The 19,243-nt window shown below is 38.8% G+C and overlaps 1 protein-coding gene across 3 annotated transcripts in view; it reads left to right on the plus strand.

Annotated features, from left to right (window-relative positions):
- The window catches only part of Arfgef3 (ARFGEF family member 3), a 162,220-nt gene that overhangs the window by 31,562 nt on the left and 111,415 nt on the right, over positions 1 to 19,243 (plus strand). For 2 of the 3 annotated variants that reach the window (XM_046450262.2, XM_046450270.2), the window contains exons 3-4: positions 9,207 to 9,288; positions 11,725 to 11,856. In XM_046450262.2, the coding sequence (XP_046306218.1) occupies positions 9,207 to 9,288; positions 11,725 to 11,856 (214 nt within the window). Of the gene's footprint in view, positions 1 to 7,767; positions 8,081 to 9,206; positions 9,289 to 11,724; positions 11,857 to 19,243 lie in introns of those variants that run through there. The other variant, XM_058581533.1, reaches the window with a different exon arrangement.

Raw genomic sequence — 19,243 nt, forward strand, 5'->3', positions numbered from 1 at the left:
TTGCTGTCATAATTTTTAATGCATAAGATACTCTAATAAATGTGTACATGTATTATTTGTGAGCTTTAGTAAGCTAGTCATGAATTGGACATGAAATCACATTTTTTAAAAATCAAAGCAATTAGTATTATTCTTTGTTTTAAAGTTAAACCTGTCTTTGATTGCATAGACTTTTCTGAAAGATATGTATGCCACAGAGTTGCCGTTTTTCAAGAAGCAGCTCCACATTTTGTAGAAGGTTACCAGCACGTGAAAAAAGATGGTTGTTTGTGTCCAGTTGATTTGCTTTTCTTTGCTAAGATTGCAGTATGAGAGTGAGAAGTCTTGCTGTTTGTTTCTGCTTGCACTCCATAGCAGAGGTACTGCCCTCCTGCTGGAGATTCTGGGCAGAGCCTGACTCTCGCTTGCCAGCTGGAGTGTTTTCATCATGAACAATCATTAAGAAACAAAATGCATGTGGTTTCATGATCCACGGGCCGGGCAAAGCAATTTGCATAGGCGTGTGCCATGCTGCTATGATTTTCCCACCCGAGCCCGCAGGCCTGCTTGTAGGAAAACATGTCATAGAAATGGAAGCAAGGTTAAATTAAGCCTACTGACTTTAAATTATATATGTGACTAAGATAACTGTACTTTAGGATCATAAGCAAGCCCAGTTTGGGTGAGGAAGACTTTAGGGAAAAAAAAAAAGAATTCAGTAAGTATCGGAAAGATGGTAAGGAAATTTTTCTAGAGGAAAGAGAGAGCAAAGATATTCCAGGAATGGGGCCCCTTTTTCAATAAAGTGGGAAGAGTGGTGACAACAGAAAAGATGAAGTGAGCCAGGAGGAAGTTCAGGAGGGTTTAGGGGAGACGGAGGCCAGAATGGGAAACTCAGCGCTTGGGGTTCCAGGCCGAGAGCCTTGAATGAGAGGTGGAGCGCGTGAATGCAGGATAGGGCTAACTTCCCTTTTCCCTCTTTCTTTCTTTTCTTTTCCTTTCCTTATTTCTTTTTTCTTCTGCTAAACACTTTTTGGGTTTTTTTGCTTTGTTTTTTTTTTTTTTTGTTTGTTTGTTTATTTGTTTTGTTTGTGGGGCACGCACTAAGCCTTTTCTTTTTTATTAGAGCATTCTAATTATGCATGGTAGTTAGATTCATTTTAACAAAATTATACATGCATGGAATTTGATTTTATTTCAATCCCTTTTCTTCCCTCATTTCCCTTCATTCCTCCCTCCTATTCTCCTTCTATTCTGATTTTCCTTTTACTTATTAATTTATTCTTGATTTCTAAAAAAAAAAAAAAAAAAAAGTCCTCTATGTGAATTCTGCATCTGTGGATCTAACCAATCTTTTTTTCTAATTTTTTTTTAGTTGTCCATAGGCACTTATTTAATTTATTTATTTATATGTGGTGCTGAGAATCAAACCCAGGGCCTCACACCTGCTAGGCAAATGCTCCAGCACTGAGCCAAAACCCCAGCCCCAACTCAAAATAGTTTTAAAAATTGCATCTGTACTTTACATGTACAACAGACTTTTTTCTCCTGTTATTATTCCCTAAGTGATGCAATTTTTATTGTGTATTATTCCATTCTACAAATGTACCATAATTTATCTAACCTTATGAATAAAACTGAAATAAAAATCTTTGTATAAAACTTTGCAGCCTCTCTATTTCCTTAGAGAATTTTCCTAGTTAAAAAAAAAACTCATTTCAGAGCATATTAATGTTTTTAAGCTCTTGATAGATATTGATAAAGTGTTTTTTATAAAAATCTTAACAAAATTTTTCCATGGTGCCATGGGAGTTGATTCTCTGATGAATTGTTGGGTGTGTTGATGGAGGGGAGGAACAGGTTACTGTGCATCACAGTGGGAAATGGGAAAGTTGGTGAGAATATGACTAGTTTGGACCTAAGGTGAGGAAATGGAAGGATGGATGGAAAGAAAGAAGTTTATTGATCAAAGATCTTTTCCCTGCTTGCTATGTATAAACAGCTTAACCCATCTTTGGAACACCATTTAGACTGACAAATGGTGAGCATCATGGCTGCGTACTGGGGGAGTATGGCCTTGGGGCTCAGTGCACGCTCTGCCTCTTGTGCAGAGGTAAATCTTCTTCCTCTCAATTCCCTCATCAATAAATGCTAATAATATTTGTTCCTTTTCATTGGATTGTTGGGAGAGTTATTAAATGGGATTATATGACTGAGCCCTTAGTGTAACACCCACACACTGGAGGTTTTGATAAATGGTACTTCTATCACTACCTTCCCTTATACCAGGAATCCTTTGGTGGAAAGGGGCAGATTCTTGACCCAGAGGAAAAGGCCAATATGTGTCCAACACAAAGTGAATGTCCACTTGCTTTGAAATTTTTAATGCATTTGCTCCTCTTTACAAGCTCAGCCAACCTTTAAATGGTCTTATTGTTAATGCTTCTCAGGAATTTTACCTTTTGTTTGTTTTTAAAAGGTGAATTTATATTTGTCTCTATCTTGGACAGGAATGGTACCTGGTTTTCCTTTGTTCTATACTCAGTGCTAAATTCAGTGTCTGGTACTTCATACATGCTCAATATTTGTAAAAAAAATAAATTCTAGAACAACTTCTGTTAGGGTTAATAAAGATGTCATATCACCTTCTCCCTCTCAAGTTTAAAAAATTAGTTTTTTTCTCCATGATTATATAGAATGTATATCTTATGATAAAAATATCAATATCGATAATACTAGATTGCAGATGAAAATACCAACCCTTAACCCATCATTAGATTTTTAAAAATGAACAGAAATTTGTTTTTCCTTACAAATTATCTTGTTGACCTGTAGTGTTTTACATTTTTAAGTATTGTAAGAATATCAGATGAAAAAAGTTAAATCCATTGTCCTTTCATGACAATATAATAATATTTTGGTATTTATTCTGCAGATTTTTTTGCAGCTATTTAAAAAATAGATATATCAAATAGTAGAGATAAAAATCTAGTATTGAAAATTCTTCAGATAATTGATAAGCATTCTTCTTGCAGCCGTCCTCTTATTACAAAACCAAATCAATTAGCATAGTGAGACCTGTAATGTGAACAGAACTTTCCAGACAGATCAACAGGTCTATTTGTTATAAAGAATATGTAAACTGTTGATGTAAGTTTCAGAAAGAAGTGGAAGAAAATGAGTTTTTACATAGTATTTTGTGTCTATAAAGGTGAATTCACTTACTTTTTTGAGCTGAGCAGGAAAAGGAAATGCTGTGGTGGTTTTGTGAGAAGTCCAGTCTTAGTGGCTTTAAGAAAATATTTTCTTCAGATTATGCAAGTATACTCTAGAGTTATTATGTAAAGCTTATACATATATATTCTATTTGTATCAAAGAAATATATATATATATATATATATATATATATATATATATATATTAAATATATAAAAGATTCCTATCTAGAAAAATCCACTGTCAACATTTAGCTAAGCTCCATCTGAGTAATACCCTAATGATTTCCATTGTTGTTATATCCTCTTGTACTCTTTGGATTTCTTTAAAGAATATTTCAGCCTTTTATAAGAAAATGGTAGATAATAAAAGTTTATTTCCTAAGCTACATAGGAACCTAACCATATTATATTTTTAGGTTTCTCTTTACTAGATTGAATCACTTAAAATTGCCAATGTTCCAACTTACAAAAATGATGCTCAACTTAATAACTGCAATAGGTTGGCTGAGGAATCTTGAAAGCTTGCAGGAGAAAATGGATTTTAGGTTGTTCCCAGCTATATCCCTAAGGCCTAAAATAGTTCCTTGTAGGTGAATCAAATCTTTGTTTTGAAATATGAAAGAAAAGGATTGACTCTGATAAAAATAATTTCATGAGAATAGAAATAAAATGGAAATATTTTAACTGCACTCTAGAGAAAATTAAAGAATAATTTAGTTCCAATTGGCTCAATGGAATCAAATTTTTAAAAGCTTAATCAATAAAGTTTACTAATGTTGGTACAAGCTGTTTACACCATCCATATTCGTAAACATGAATGATAGCATCCTGAGAGTCGCAATGGCAGCAGGGGTGAAAACCCTTCTGTTCTCAAACTGGGAAAGGTCATGAGGACTGGGAATAGGATGGTTGAGGCTTGAACCCACCACAGCGAAAATTTTTCCACTCATCCAAATATCCTATAACTTCTCTTAATGCCACACTGTCAAATATAACACACATTGGTTCACGAATTTTCCCTCTAAATAAGATGATTTACATTACCTGTTTGATGCCTGTCTCCATTTCTGACCTAGCAGATGTTTATAGTAGTGTGACATACACCATCATTGATAGAGCCCTCTGTTGGCATAAGCATGTGATGTAGCCTTGAGGACACAAGTTTGATAAACGTAAGAGCTACATCTAGATCATGGCTTTGTCACTTACAGATATGTGACCTTGGGCAAGAAATCTAATTTCTCTTAGTTTCAGTTTTGTTGACAGTTAAACCTTGTCTTAGTCTGTTTTCTGTTTATACAACAGAATGCCTGAGACTAGGTAATTTATAAAGCAATGAGGTGTATTTCATCTCATGTCTCTAGTAGTAGGGAAGTCCATAAGGACAAGTGGGCACCTGCAGATGGAAGGGCATGAGGTTGAACTTGCTTTATCACTACCCTCTCTTACAGTAGCTCACCCAGTCCCTAGAGAGCAGAACTCACTTCTGAAAGATGGCATAAATCCATACAGGAAGGCCCCATCACCATGATCCACACACTTCTCACCAGGTCCCATCTCCCAATACCACTGCTTTGAAGACCAAACCTCAACATGAGTTTTGGTGAGAACAAAAAATGTTCAAACCACAGCAAATCTCTACCTTTAAAAGTTATAATCAGATAAAATGATAACTACAAATGTGTGTGGCTGGGTACATTTTACGTATAAGCCACTGATGTCAATCAGAACCATGGTTATGCTTTAGCATCAGACAGTGATTAATAAATGACTTAGCTCATAGAATCCTAGAATTATAGAGTGTAAGCAGCCCTTGCAAACGTGTGATACCTTCCAGCTCCTTCCTACCCCATGCATCAAAAAAGAATCAGACAAACATTCAGAAATATCTTTGGTTTTACTTGCAGTTTTTGCTTGTGCTCATATTAATAGGTAATAACTGGTAAATCCTAACTCTTCCCCTGTTCTCCTATTTTAATTTTCCTTTGTCCTTTGCTATTTTCCAATCTAATAAAGATGGTCCGTGAACTGTGACAGTGAAGCTAAGGAAACAGGTTCAGTCTCCTTGACACGATGAGACACAGTGTCACAGGATAATGTCTTTCTTGTGAATATGCAGCCTGCTAATTATTCTTCTTTAAGAGATAAAGGCATGTCAGAACACGAAACCCTGGGGCCACTGCCTTTATTTAATTAGGCAAGAGTGAATTTGCACATGCCTCTGCATAAAAAAATCACTAGATGTAATTGACTGTTGGTTTTCCGCGTGCCCTTTTCCCAATGAGGGAGCATCCAGAAAGATCAAAAGATGATTTATTCCATACAGTATGTGCAAGGGGGACTGAGGGCCTTGTTGCATCTTTATTATAAATCCCATCCTGAGACCCAATTAACAGGCCTGTTATTCTCTTTCATTAAAATCACTTTTAAGAAGTGAAGGCAGGAGGGCTTTTATGATATCACAGGGCAGATGAGGAGATCCGTTACGCCCTCGTGAGTTTTATTTATTTCTACATGTGTTACTTCCCAGTTGAAGTCCATATCTGAGGCTGATGACCCTACTTTGGGGGATGGGGAGGGATGAGAGGCCTTGGCTACTGAGGAGAGTCAGTCATTTCCCCTCCACTCTGTGCACTCACAACAGGAATGCAGGAAGCTACCTTTCTGCCCAGGGCCCAGTATAAAACCACTTCAAAGGCCATCTTAGCAGAGTCCAGACAGGCCAAGGAACACAGCCCTCCACTCGCTACAGACCCTGCACTTTCCACCATGTTGGGCAAAGTCCTTTCCCCTAAGGATGGGGGGACTCTTAACTTGGGATCCATGTGGAATTGGTGTTTGGAGGCCCCTTAGTCCCCTGGAAATGATATATGCCCTCCTCTAGACAGAAGGTCTTTTGCCAGGTATTTTGGTGTCCATGATCTAAAGAAAGGTCAGACACATTTATTTTAGTTGGGCTCTGAAATTTTGAGGTTCAGAGGAACTTGGTTTGGGATGTCAGATAGATTTAGATTTGAATTGCCGCTAATGCATGTTATCTGTGTGACCTTGAGCAGCCTCCAAAACTTCTCTGAACTCACATTTTTCTCAAATGTGAAACAAGGGTAGGAATGAATGCTTTGGGATTGTAGTGATAGTAATACTAAACACAAAAAGTAATACATGCTAGTTTTCTCTTTCATTCCATGAATACAAATGAAAGCGAGTACCTGTTCTATCTTAATCTTATCTAGATCTTCCTCAGTACCCAATGTGGTGCCTGGTACTCAGTAAGCACTCAAAAGTTAGTTGAATGGATGGCCAATGGATGCAGTGCCTTTGTTTAGTACCCCAAAGAAATCGGTTTATAGTGATAATTCTTCAAAGCATTTGTTTTCTAAGAGAAATCTTGGAGCTCTAATTGGCTTTGCTAAACCCTCCAAAGACAGTTAACCCCATGTCCTGTGCAGAAGCTTTCTGCATACATGAAATGATTTGATCTGCTCATCCTATGCTGAAAATCATGATCTGTGTTGGGCATGTTGTCTGTGTGAGGGCTGGACAGCCTGTAGACCTTTGCCCATTTTCTAGTTATTTTGGAACATAGCCATGCTGTTGCTTTATTTATTGTCCATGACTGCTTCTGTGCCTCAGCAGAGCTGAGTAGTTGGGTCAGAGACCATATGAATTACCCAGTCTAAACATGTAGTCTAGAGCTATAACAGTCATTACCTGGCTTTTTACAGAAAAATTTGCCATCCCTGGGATGTGCTCTGTGCACTCCTCACTCTAAGGAATGAGGGTTGATCTTAAGATTCCTTTTCTAGGGTTAAGAAGGATTAAGACACACCAGCATTTTAAGTGTCTTGATGAGATTGCACACCCTCTAAATGGTTCAGATGATTCCAGGTCTGGATGATTCCACAGCCCATTGTCTTTCCACTGAACACAGATACCTTTCAACTTATCCAAAATCTAGTTGAACAAACTCCACCTGGCCTTCATGATGACCATTCCTGGAATGGGGAGCAGCTCGGTGGCATCCCCTGAAGGCATGGTGCAACTTGGCCGTCCTGGCATTTGTCAGCAACCTGGCCTCAGGTCAGCAACATCAATCACCTGATAACAAAGTGGAATGAGGGTCTCCGGGGCTACTAATGCCAATGGCAGGATAATATGGATGTTCAGTTGTTCCTATACAAACCCCGGGCTGCTTTCCAAGGGTCAAGAGGTTGCATATTTCCAACCGGATCCTGTTGCTGCCAAATGTGGCATCCACTCTTGCTGGGTACCCTTGGTGATTACTATGTAAAACTTGTATATTTTTAGCCTATAGCTACCTAATGGATTTGTCCTGCTCCAGGCTATTAAACTGTGAGAGTTTAGGGCCTCTGGGCCTCCTCCTTGTTACTCTTCTGTCATTGGCAGATCTGACTCCAAATTAAGGGTGAAAGTTCTTTCACAGTGGATTAATCCTGTTAGAAATTTGATTCCCCCCACCCCCAGGGGTTTTCAGGTGAACCTCGATGCTGTTTCTGCTATGCCCATTATTCCTACTTCTCACTGAGCATTTAACCTCCCAGTTAACTTCTCCAGGCTAATAAATTGGTTATGATAGAACAAGAGACCAATTTGGAAAAATCATCTTTTCCTTCTCTAACTGGACAGCAGCATTTGCCTTGTAACTGTGACAAGTTGACAATACTAGCAGTGACAAAGTCATGGTCACCCAACTTGGAAGTAACAGAGTTGGGTGATTTATCCATCTGTCAGAGGACGTGTCCAATGAAAAGTAGCTGTGGTGTTGACCAGTTTCATATAAAAATTGACATTGTGACACTGAGCTGGGGAGGGGAGACGGGAGAAGGACTCGGAAGGGGAGTGTTCTTCTATGTGCTGTCAGGTCAGTCTTTGTGGCCGGCATCAGGGAGTGTCTGTCTCTCACTTCATCTGTTGGGAGCTACTGATGGAAGATTCCACAGAAAAGCAGCTGAGCAGCGGGGTGGACAGGGAGGAATCAGAGCTATAATTAACTTTCTGTCTCATTGTGTTCTGCAGCAATGACCCTTATTTCTCCAAAGATGAAATCCCACAGTCTAACTCTGTGGCTCTTACACTCCTGAAAGTCAATGAATCTTTTAAGTTTCTGCTGAAAATATAAACAGAAAAAAAAAATGGGTCCGTAATAGTTTATTGTGGGTGGAAGGACTTGATAAACAGAAGTAACATTTCATTTGTTATGCCAGTGTAACTCCATGGAGAAATAAAGAGTTGATTAAAATTCTTAGTCTATTGTTTAATTATTTAGAGTGACTGCTTCTAAAAGATATTTTTGTATTTGCAGCACTTTTGGCTTACTCCTGATATTTTAATCCCTTTCTTCTTTTTTTAAGCTTTAAAGTAGCCAAGTAGCTCTCCATGTTTTGGTGTTTATTCGGTTTTTTGCTTTTCAAATGTATTTCTGTCATGGAAATGTGTTGATTATGAACCTGTCACAAAATATATATCTACCTCTTGGTGGAGACTGCAGATAATATTTTTAAATGATTATACAGTTGAATACTTTGAGTTAAGGAGGAATTGACAAATTATCGTTGATGAGGCAGAGGGTTGGTGATGACGCAGATAGGAAGGGGTTATGAGCAAGTCACAGAAATCTATATATGTGATGCTCCTAGGGTTGTTCACCTTGGGTGTAGCAGGTGAGCAATTCAATTGTCTGGGGAAGACAGAGAAAAGCATGTTCATGGATGGTGTATTGATTAATGTTCCATATGCTAACTAGTGGAAGTAATTCTATTCACTCTTCCTGTAGCCCTACTAAGAAGGCCAGCTGTAGATATGCTGTCCTTTCTACACAGCTTTTTTTTCCCCCCTGGTATTTTAAAGTGCATGTGCATTTTCATTATTGGTTATACTTTTTGTGCATGTGTGTGGCAGTGTTTGGGGGCGGGGGTACATAAGGCTTATATCACTTGACTGCCAGCTTTACTAAGCTCACATGTTGTCCTTATCTCTGTGTTTGCCAGGGAGAAGTGCCTGCTGCCTCTCCAGCTGGCTTTGGAATCCAAGAATGTGAAACTGGCCCAACATGCTTTGGCAGGGATGCAGGTATGGCTTTGACAGAATGCAGTGGAGCAACAGAAAATGACAGGCCACTTTGACAAAGAAAGAGTAAATAGCTAACATTTTAAACACAGGTTGCTTAAAAATTTCTGTAAAAATTTGAAATAGCCCTGGAAAATAATTGGATTTTCTTCACCAGAATTTCTTAGTGCTCAGAATTATTCGGTTGAGTCTTTGTAGTCAAACATTGATTCATGGAAACCCAGCTAACCTACAAAGACATGAATTAGTTTTTGTGTGGTTCAACCTTTAGGAGACTAAGAGATCCCAAGAAAAAGAGACCCCAATTCATACCAACTCAAATCTCACGTACATTCAACATGTGGTTCTGTGTAATGAGAATTGATGGTAAACTGGAAAGATTTTGTTTTGTTCTTTATTCTACTGTTAGATTGGTGAATGAATTAATTCATCTTGTTTCTAGACTAAGACTGGGAAGAAAAAAGAAATTTGGTTTAATAAGAAAAGTCAGATGGCTTAAACACATTGCTCCCTCTGAGCATTTGTTTTTACACCAAACGTGATGTGAGAAGGTGATGACTGTATAAACTCACTGAGTATTTAAAGTAGTTTGATTTCTAGAGACAAAGACTGTGACATCCAGGCCAGCAAGGATTCATGGCTATGTATTGGTGGCACTTGTCAATGTCTTTTCATGTCGGTAAGGACAATTTTGTAGTTAGCTTTCCAAGTTCACAGAGCCCCTTAATACCTCATAAGAGTTAATACATATGAAAGAGAGGACAGCTCTTTTTACTCCCAGTGGTTTGGAATTAGATGATGTATACTTTAACATGCAGCAGCAGTTGAGATTTTTGAATTGTCAATAAGATTATTAAAAACCTTTTGCTTTCCAGCAATGACTGGGCCATCTGTAAAAATAATGAGTTTGTTTTACCTGCTGATTTTTGTTCCCTTTTCTCTTGTATTTTATCAATTTGGGATTTTCCATTTTTTAAATTTTTTTTTTAACCCTGGAACATTGTTAGCTGCAGTACCATGCTTTCACAGGCTTGTGTTAACTTTGATGACTTGATGACTTAGTGGGTTGAGAATCTTCCTGTTACTATCTATGCCCTGCTCCCCACCACCTGGTAACTTTAGGCACATTTCAGAGCTCCCTAGTCTTTATTTTTTTATATAAAAACAACTTTGTATGTAAAATTTAACTCTGAGCTGCCCTAGGTATATGACATCATCCTTTTGAAAGAATTGGGCACAACATCAGGGAGTCTTGAGTGGGAAGCCAGGGTGCTTGCTGTCCCCCTCTGCAGTGGCATGAAGGTGAAAGGAAGAGTCTTCATGCTGGATTGATCTGAATTCCCAAAGTTCCTTACAAGCAGTGACTCTAAGCTGCATCAGGAAAGAATAAATTAGACAGGGATAAATATAAAGTTCTATATTGGGGTTTCAAGAAACCCACCATACCAGTTCAGAATGGGGGAGAACAGCTTAATTGCAACCTTGTGAGAATTAGGAGTTTCAGGGTGAGTCAGTGTGAAATATGCCATGACTACCAGCTAAACTCTTTTGACCTGAGAGTGTGACTCAAGTTATGAGTCACATTTAATATCAGGTCACCTAGAAGTACTGCAGTCACTCCTGGGGCCACATTCTGAGCAGGAGAGCACAGCGAGACCTTCTCATGTGGAGAACCCTTGAAGGAAGTTGAGGAAACATCCTGGAGAAGAAAAGGCCTTGGGAAACTTGATGGCTGACTTCACATGTCCTAGACACTTAATTCACATGCCTCTGGGGAAAGATAAAAAGTAGGGTGTTAGGTTGGTGGGCTACACACAGCCAAAGGAAGCATTTGATAAAAAATGTAAGCTGTCCTGAAGTAGCAGAGGGCTGTCCTAGGAGCAGGACTCCTGGGAGTCCTCATTGCAAAAACTCCCTTCTCATTTAGGTCCTATGAGATCATTTTCTAACGGGATATATACTAAGATTTGTGCATCCTAGAGCAACTTCTAGACAAATGACAGCTTGCATTAGGGAATAAAAATTTAAATATCAGACAGATGAACTTGTGGTATATGAAACCTTTTTCTTTCGTGACGGAGCTACATTGAGAAAGGGTATATGTGTGAAAGACTACTGTGTGGCACTAGGTTGTCATGGCCAGGTTCATCCTTTATCCCCACCACTGGATAACCTAGATGGCCAGCACATTAGCATTTCACTTGCTGACATTTAGAGTGAATTATCTAGTGTCAGGAAAAAGTCTTTGCCAAAACCCATTTATCCCATGTTGGATGCATTTCTCTTTTTAATGGCATGTAGCATTTCTTTCCTTCCTAATGGCCTCCAGCTACGCACCTCCTGAGTAAGAAAAACGATCATCGATACATAATAAGATACAAAAGAATAGGCTGTCCCCTGCTGCCTTATCTGTGATCACTACCTTGTGCCTCTTTACAGAAGCTGCTGTCAGAAGAGAGGTTTGTATCCATGGAAACAGACTCTGATGAGAAGCAGCTGCTCAATCAGATCCTGAATGCCGTGAAAGTGACGCCTTCGCTTAATGAAGACCTGCAGGTGGAAGTGATGAAGGTTGGTTTGACATGGCCACCAGTGTGCGTCACTGGGACAGGAACACATTCTGACCTAGCACTTGTTGCTACCTTGGAACTGCCTCCGCTTTGTGGTCATTTTTCATTTGGAATAGATGGTTATTATCCCTGCGTGTGGTCCTCCCAAATTACCTTGACTGTTGAATGGCAAAAAAGGTGCAATTTCAACAAATCTGTAAGATATTTGACCTGATCCTGCATATCAAATGCGGTTTGGAGGTGTGTCACTTTTTAAGAGAATATATGTGAGCAGTTATTTTCAGCTTGAGGTCAGTCTAATTCTGGGTATTCTGCCTGCCTGTGTATGTCACAACAAAGCAAAGACTTAATCCAAGATGTGACATGTACTGAGATTGTAGCAATGGCTGGTTAGGGGGCCGAAGACCATCCTTCTGTGGAATATCAGAATCAAATCATTTTTTTCCCTCAACAATGTCAATCTTATCGCCTTCATTTCAACTACCAGTTCCGTTTTAGGAATGGCAAGAGTCCCTCTCCTCTCCCCTAACTTTCCCTTGAAAATCACCATGACTGGGACTCCCTCACTGCTGTTGGCAGTGGGTCATGTTCTGTGAGTAAATGCTGAGTTTGGCAGAAAAAGATGGAATGTTCCCCAGGACAGCACCTTGGTCACAGTAACACAGCAGGAAGATGGTTTTTCAAACTGTCATCTGTCCTCTTCCTCCCTAGAGAAACAGTACAGAGGAATATTCGAGAATAGTTGATATCATATAGTGGTTTATTTATTCCTAGAAATACACTGATGGATTTTGTCTTAGATGAAAGGCTCTGCTTCTTTGGATTTCAGTTTCCATTCAGAAGTGAAAAAGTTGAATTCTGTCACTTTGTTTCCTGAAGGCCTATGCTTACCCCTAGTGCAGTTGGAAGGTAGTTTGGGGTGGTGATGGAGGGCTCAGACTCTGAAGGTGGCCTGTCTGGTTTGAACCCTCTTTCCTCCATTCTTAGCAGGTTGTCCTTGGCAAATTTCTTAACTTTGTGTCTTGATTTCTTCACCCATAAAAATGGGAGGAAACAGGAACACCTACACAATAGGGCTGTTTTGAGGATGAAGTGAGATGACATTCATAAAGACCTCAGCACAGTGTCTGGCACAAAGCAAGTGCTTTGGAAGTGTTTCAGCCGATACCAATGTGGCCTGATGCTTCTGAGTCAGAATCTCCGTGAGTCGGACTAGGAATATGCAGTTGTATATCTGGAGTCCTGAGTGAGTCTTAGACACATTGATTCCCTGAGCAAGCTGGTTTTCAAGATCTCACCTACCTTTCACTCTCCTTTGATGCTGAAATGTGCAGTTCCGCCTTGTCCTTTGCTGAAGGCCTCTGTGCCATGCACTCACAGAAAACCTCGAATAACCGCCTCCAGCTGTGGTTTCCTCATCCACTTCCTTCCTGACACTTGAGGAAAAGCAGGACCAGCTGCCTCACCAGTCTGTCTTCCTCTGTTAGGTCCCCACATACTGAAGGGTGGGCTTTGATGTCATATAGAGAGCATACCTCACAGATTCTATATTATTCTGGAAATTCTCCTAGGAATGATTTTTGTTTGTTTGTTTGTGTGTAGAATACAGAAATTTATATTGAAAATGACAAAGTGTGGGTTTTTTTTAGGAGCTACAAAGAGTTAGGATGTTGGATGACTCTGTCAGTAGGAACACCTGGGCTGAGACTTGAGCATGGTCTGTAACTCCTGTCCTGCAGTGCCTTCTGCTCGCCTTGCTGAGGGCAGGAGGTGCCACATGTTAACTCCACTGGAAATTGTGGGGAGCCCATTTTAATGGTCTTCCTAATGACCCCCTAATAGACCCTGGTGCTTATAATTAATGCCTGGAAGGAAAATCAGACATTGTCAGAAAAAAAAAAAAAAGAAAAAGAAAAACAATAACGTGGACCATCATTCTTTACAATTAGATTTGCCAAGCCCAGTTCAAAGGCCCTTAAAATGATAAGGGCTTTGCTATGTGCTATTAGTTTTAACTATTTAAATATTGGAACTGGGAAAAATAATTTACAACAAACCTAGAATTCAGCTATTTTTGGTAGTGTATTTTTAAATTTTGAACAAAAATTTAGTTAATGATGAAGTAAGTATATTTTGGGTAATATTAGCATGAAATACAATTTTGGAGAAAGTCATTTATCTGTGATAGGTTACAGGGGAAGGCTTCCTCATCATTTCTTATATCTCAGACTTAAAATACTCATTTATGTGTAAATATTGACCTAAATTATAGACTCTCTGGCTTAGAATAAAAAATTTTATCTCTACTCTCTGCACAAGGAATTCTATATTTATAGTGATCTCCAGAGACTCACACCCCTTTATCTTGTAGTTCTGCAATCCTGGTAATGATCTGAGTAAAAACTCTTAAGTAAGTTCTTGTTTTATTAATACCATGTCTACATCAAAAATGTTCTTACTACCTATTCTATTATATTAAAAAGAGGAGAGGGAATTGGAAAAAAAATGGATTCCCATCACATAGGAAGGATATGTTCCTTTAGTCTTGGTATTCACATAACTTATTCTGGTGATAAATTATTTAAAATTTCCTGTATAAATCCTCCAGTCATTTTATATGTCTATTTTTTAGGCACAGAAAATCTTTTAAAATAAGATATGGTTGACATTTTCAAATATTAGTCTGGGAAAACAGTTCAGGAGGGATTAAGCCACATTATGCATTTTCTATTTGTGTATGTCTGACCACAGCTATGGTACATTTTTATAACAGATCCTAAGTGTTATTTTTAAAAACCTATATCATATATCTTATTTACATATTGCTATCTTCTAGTGTTTGTAAACATGAGAAATCCAAGCAGGTCACATTCTTGTGAGTATACTGCAATTGTATCTATTCCTGCAGAGAAATGGTTTCCTCTTTTAGAGATTTCTCCAAGATGAAACAGAAACTAGCTAACAATGAAACCCAAGATTCTAGCAGCACTGCTCTCATTTAGAAAGAAGGTCCTGGACTTTTAATCAGAGGGTTAAAAACAAATCAGTGACGCTTGCTTCTAACAAATTTAGCGGGAATGAGGTTTGAGCACATGATCTAGAAACTATTTGATACATTTTACCAATAAACAGGAGGTGGGGAGAAAGGTAATTTTTGGTTTATCCAAATGGCTATGTAATCCAGATAAAAATTTTATAGCTTGAGCAAACAATGTGTCAGAACTGTAGAGAAACAGAAGATTTGTCTGAAGATAGATTACCTATGAAATGGATTCATAGATGGCAGAGAGCTATTTAATATTTAGGTCAAATACTTATCTGATTTGGTGACATTTCTCCTGCTATGTGCCATTTCCTTAAGGCCATGGAGACTTTATGGGAGCCATGGACATAATGGCATCTCTGACTGGAGTAATTAGGACTTGCTTTCCTTCTTTCTAATGGGTAGCCTTTTGTGAGGTTATTAACTGATACAGCTGGCTGAGTCTTCAAAACTGAGAGGAATTATGGCTGACCTTCTTCCTCTGTCAGCACGTGAGAGGGCTAAGCATCCTATCTCAGGAAGGCAGGCTTGCTTTGGTGATAAGGAAGGATATGATACTGGAGCCTGGGGAAGCATTTGGTGAGTGTTCTATTATGGGATATCTTATTTTATGTACATCTTTAGATAATAGAAGTGGATGTTGGTGGAATGTGTTATAATTTTCAAAGGAGAAATGATGGGGTCTGATTATTTAACATTTATATGCGTCAGACACTCTAGCAAGTACTTTATATTCATACCAAGGTCACATAGCTAGTGAAATGACAAGGCCAGTATTTGAACCATGATTCAGCCCAAGAGAAAACCTGTGCTCTTAAACAGTGGGTTCCCTTGCCTGTTAAGACTGTCTTGAAAGACCTGTTAGGAGGTAGACATTACTTACTATTCCTGTTGTATATAGATGGTCAATTGGAAAATGTAAGTGGTAGGCTAATGAGGGGCAAAGCTAGGTGGCTCAGAGTGCTGTGTTTTTTCTATGTCTTTCCAGGATAAAAATATCCCCTAATTCTATGAGCAAGATTAAACATGAAGTAAGAAGCAAATAGTCTCTGTCCCACAAAATCAGCTAATGGCTCTGGGTATGTGCCATAGAATTGGGAAAAGGGAAAGACGATGTCATCTGCTATTGAGGGCTTTTGTTGTTGTTGTTCTTTTTAGATATACATGACAGTAAAGTGCATTTTGACATACTATACATACATGGGGTATAACTTCCCATCCTTGTGGCGTCCATGATGTGGAGTTAACACTGATTGTGTATTCATATATGAATACAGGAAAGTGAGGTCTGATTCATTCTACTGCCCTTCCTATTCCCTGTTGAGGTTTTTGTTTTGTTTTGTTTTTAATATTACAAGACTCTAGCAAACATCTCCAGAAATACAAAGGAGAAAGAATTGTGGACAAGGAATTTACTATCCAGGTGTGACTGGCAGTCCTTAACCTCAGGGTGTCCACTTGGAACTCTGGTGTTGCAAATTGTAGAGCAGAGTGCTTCCAAACTGTGCACCAGCACTGCCAGTCTTTGGTCTTGAAGTAAGGAAGAGGCCACATGGAAGGATCATTTGTATTTTCTATTTTATTTTGTTCTTTGTAGCAGTGGGTATTGAACCCAGGGACTTGTGCATGCTGGGCAGGCACTCTATAACTGAACTATAACCCCCTAGCCCAGAAGGAACATTTTTAAGACTCTTTTCAGTAATGTTTTAATGGAAGTCTTACACTGGGAAATTTATCCAAATGGTTAGTTTTAGTGTTCTTAACTCTGGCCTTAAGGAAAAAATGATCATTAGTGAAGTTTGAGGGTGAAATGGCTAATTTGTCTTGCCTTCTCCTATAAGAGAAATGAAATCCCTCTTAGCCTAAAGCTGCTGAGACACTTTAGAAGATTTGCAGCAGTCTCTACCATTAAGGAAAAATCCAATGTTTGATGAAAAACGTATAACTCCTTAATGCACCATTGTTGGAAGTCAGTTGAACAACTTACAAACCTATTATTTGTGCAGTAAATTCAGTTATGTATCCAAATATGTGGCTCCCCTAAGTCATTTGTTCTTAGACAGCTCTCCTCCTTCCTGCTGCTGAGGTTGAATGAGATAATCATTTTCTGCTTTGCACACATATCAAAATAATTCTTACTAAGTTGTTCTCCCTTTGAATGACTGCCTAAAGTAGGTGAAAAGATGTACACACACACAAAAAAAAACGAGGAACAAACATTAAAAACTATTTTCTTTAAATAATCTATACATTATTTTCTAGGTAAGATTTTCATGTTATTTACTTTTTTTTTTTTTTTTTAAGCACCACTGTTGCCAGGTTTTTACCATTTGAACACATTTAGGAGTCACTCTATCAACTGTTTTAAAACTTTCCTGCTGGGTGTGGTGAGATCCCAGCAGCTTAGGAGGCTGAAGCAGGAAGATGGCAAGTTCAAAGTTAGCCTCAGCAATTTAGCAAGACCCTAAGCAACTTAGTAAGACCCTGTCTCGAAATTTTCTTAAAAAGGGGTTGGGGATGTAGTTCATTGGTTAAGGACTGCTGGGTTCAATCCCTGGTACCAGAAAAACAAAACAAACAAAAACAAAAAAAATTTCTCCCCACAATCATGAGTTAATGAAGCATAAATGCAGAGGTATTTACTGTGAATGTTCTCGAGTTCCTAGAGTGGAAAGATCCTTTCTTCAATCATTTATGCAGCAAATATTTGATGGCTTCATGTGTGCCAGGCACTGTGCTGGACATAGATGATCCTGTAGTAAGGAAAATGAGAACCAAAACCAAACAAAAATGAAAGCTTTGTTTGGAGACTAGGATGAAGACAGAAATCAGTGAAATATGTAAATATACCTTAACTATAATAAATGCAATGTCAAAATAATCTAGAGACTAGAAGAGTATTTTCGATAGGGTCTGTTGGAGAGTAGTTTTAAGAGTAGGACAGATGAGGCTATTCTGAAGAAGTGATTCTTAAAGTGAAAAAGATCTAAATCATAAGTCAGAAGCAAAGAGGCAAGGAGGGTGATGGTTGGAGAGAGGGAGAGAGGATTGCAGTATTAGGATTCATCTTAGCAGAAACAAGGCAGAGTTTTATCTTTCTTTCATATCAATTTAGGTCAGTACTAGCTAAACCACATTATTAGACCTTCATTTTTTGGCTATTTTTCTTCCACCTGATAGTCCACAGTGGCTTCACATACTCAGCCAACACATCTGCCTTCTAGGCAACCAATAGAAGGAAGAGGAAAGGGGAGGACATTTTTGCTTATCTTCAATTGGCAGAACTTGGTCACATGGCAAACTCAGTTGCAGGGAAGTCTGGGAAATGTAGTCTTTACTTTAGGCAACCATGTGCCCAGATTTCTGATCCTGAAACAGGAGGCAACAGTGTTGAAAAGACAACTGGCTATCTGCCATGGCACTTATCACATGAGAATCATAGTCTGGCTTATTTCCCCGCAGCCAGAGGCAGCTGGCACATTATCCCTTCTGCCGCCTCCTGCTCTGTTCTCATTGTACTTTTCTCAGAGGGAAGCAATGAAGTTGTGTTCAGGTGGTTATGAGGTTAGCCCAGGCCTAATAGATTCCCTTGCAGTGGCCCATTCAGGGAAACCACACATTGTTATTCCTAAACCACAACTAGTTATTCCTAAACTTTTAACTCAGGCATGACTGGAAAATGTCAGTAGTTAGTAAGTAAAACTAATGACATACTATTACTGCTGTTTTTCTCCCTTTGGTGCCTAGCAGAGTAGTTGGCACATGGTGTACTAATTACTTGCTAATTTAGTTATTGACTAATGGAGAGGAGAAGGGAACACATGGTAGTTTTTAGTGGCCCACCAGGAAAAACAACAAACAACAGAAAATAAATTATGATTACAGATAATAACCTATAGAGTTCAGAAATGAGAAAGATCAATACAGATTTTATTTTAGAATTGAAATAACCTCCTAAATCCTTTTTGTAAGTAAATTGAAGTTGGGGTGGTTTAATGTGAGAACAGGCTTAAAATCTCTGGAGCAGAATTGCTTTTACAGCCACTTAGATTTTTCTGGAAAGGCTTTGTAGAGGGCTGGGAATTGATCTGGCCTTCAAATATGCAGTTTGGGATGAGAAGATAACTTTCCAGGCTTAGGGGTCTGAACTAGTGACAAGACCAGGGCAAGCTTTACAGCTTCTGAAGAATGACAAAACATACCGAGAGAATAGAAATCTCCCCCAGTTGATCAGTATTCGTTGAGGAATTTCATAGGGCCAGCAGGTCTGCTAGAGAGGGAGAGGCCACAGTGTGCCTGTCCTGTGAGACAGTCCTTGAACTCCATCACCTTTTTAGATTTCTTG

This window comes from Marmota monax, unplaced genomic scaffold (assembly GCF_021218885.2).
Source record: "Marmota monax isolate L192 unplaced genomic scaffold, Marmota_monax_Labrador192_F-V1.1 WCK01_AAM20220418_F8-fsc00030, whole genome shotgun sequence".
In the NCBI taxonomy this organism is placed as follows: Eukaryota; Metazoa; Chordata; class Mammalia; order Rodentia; family Sciuridae; genus Marmota; species Marmota monax.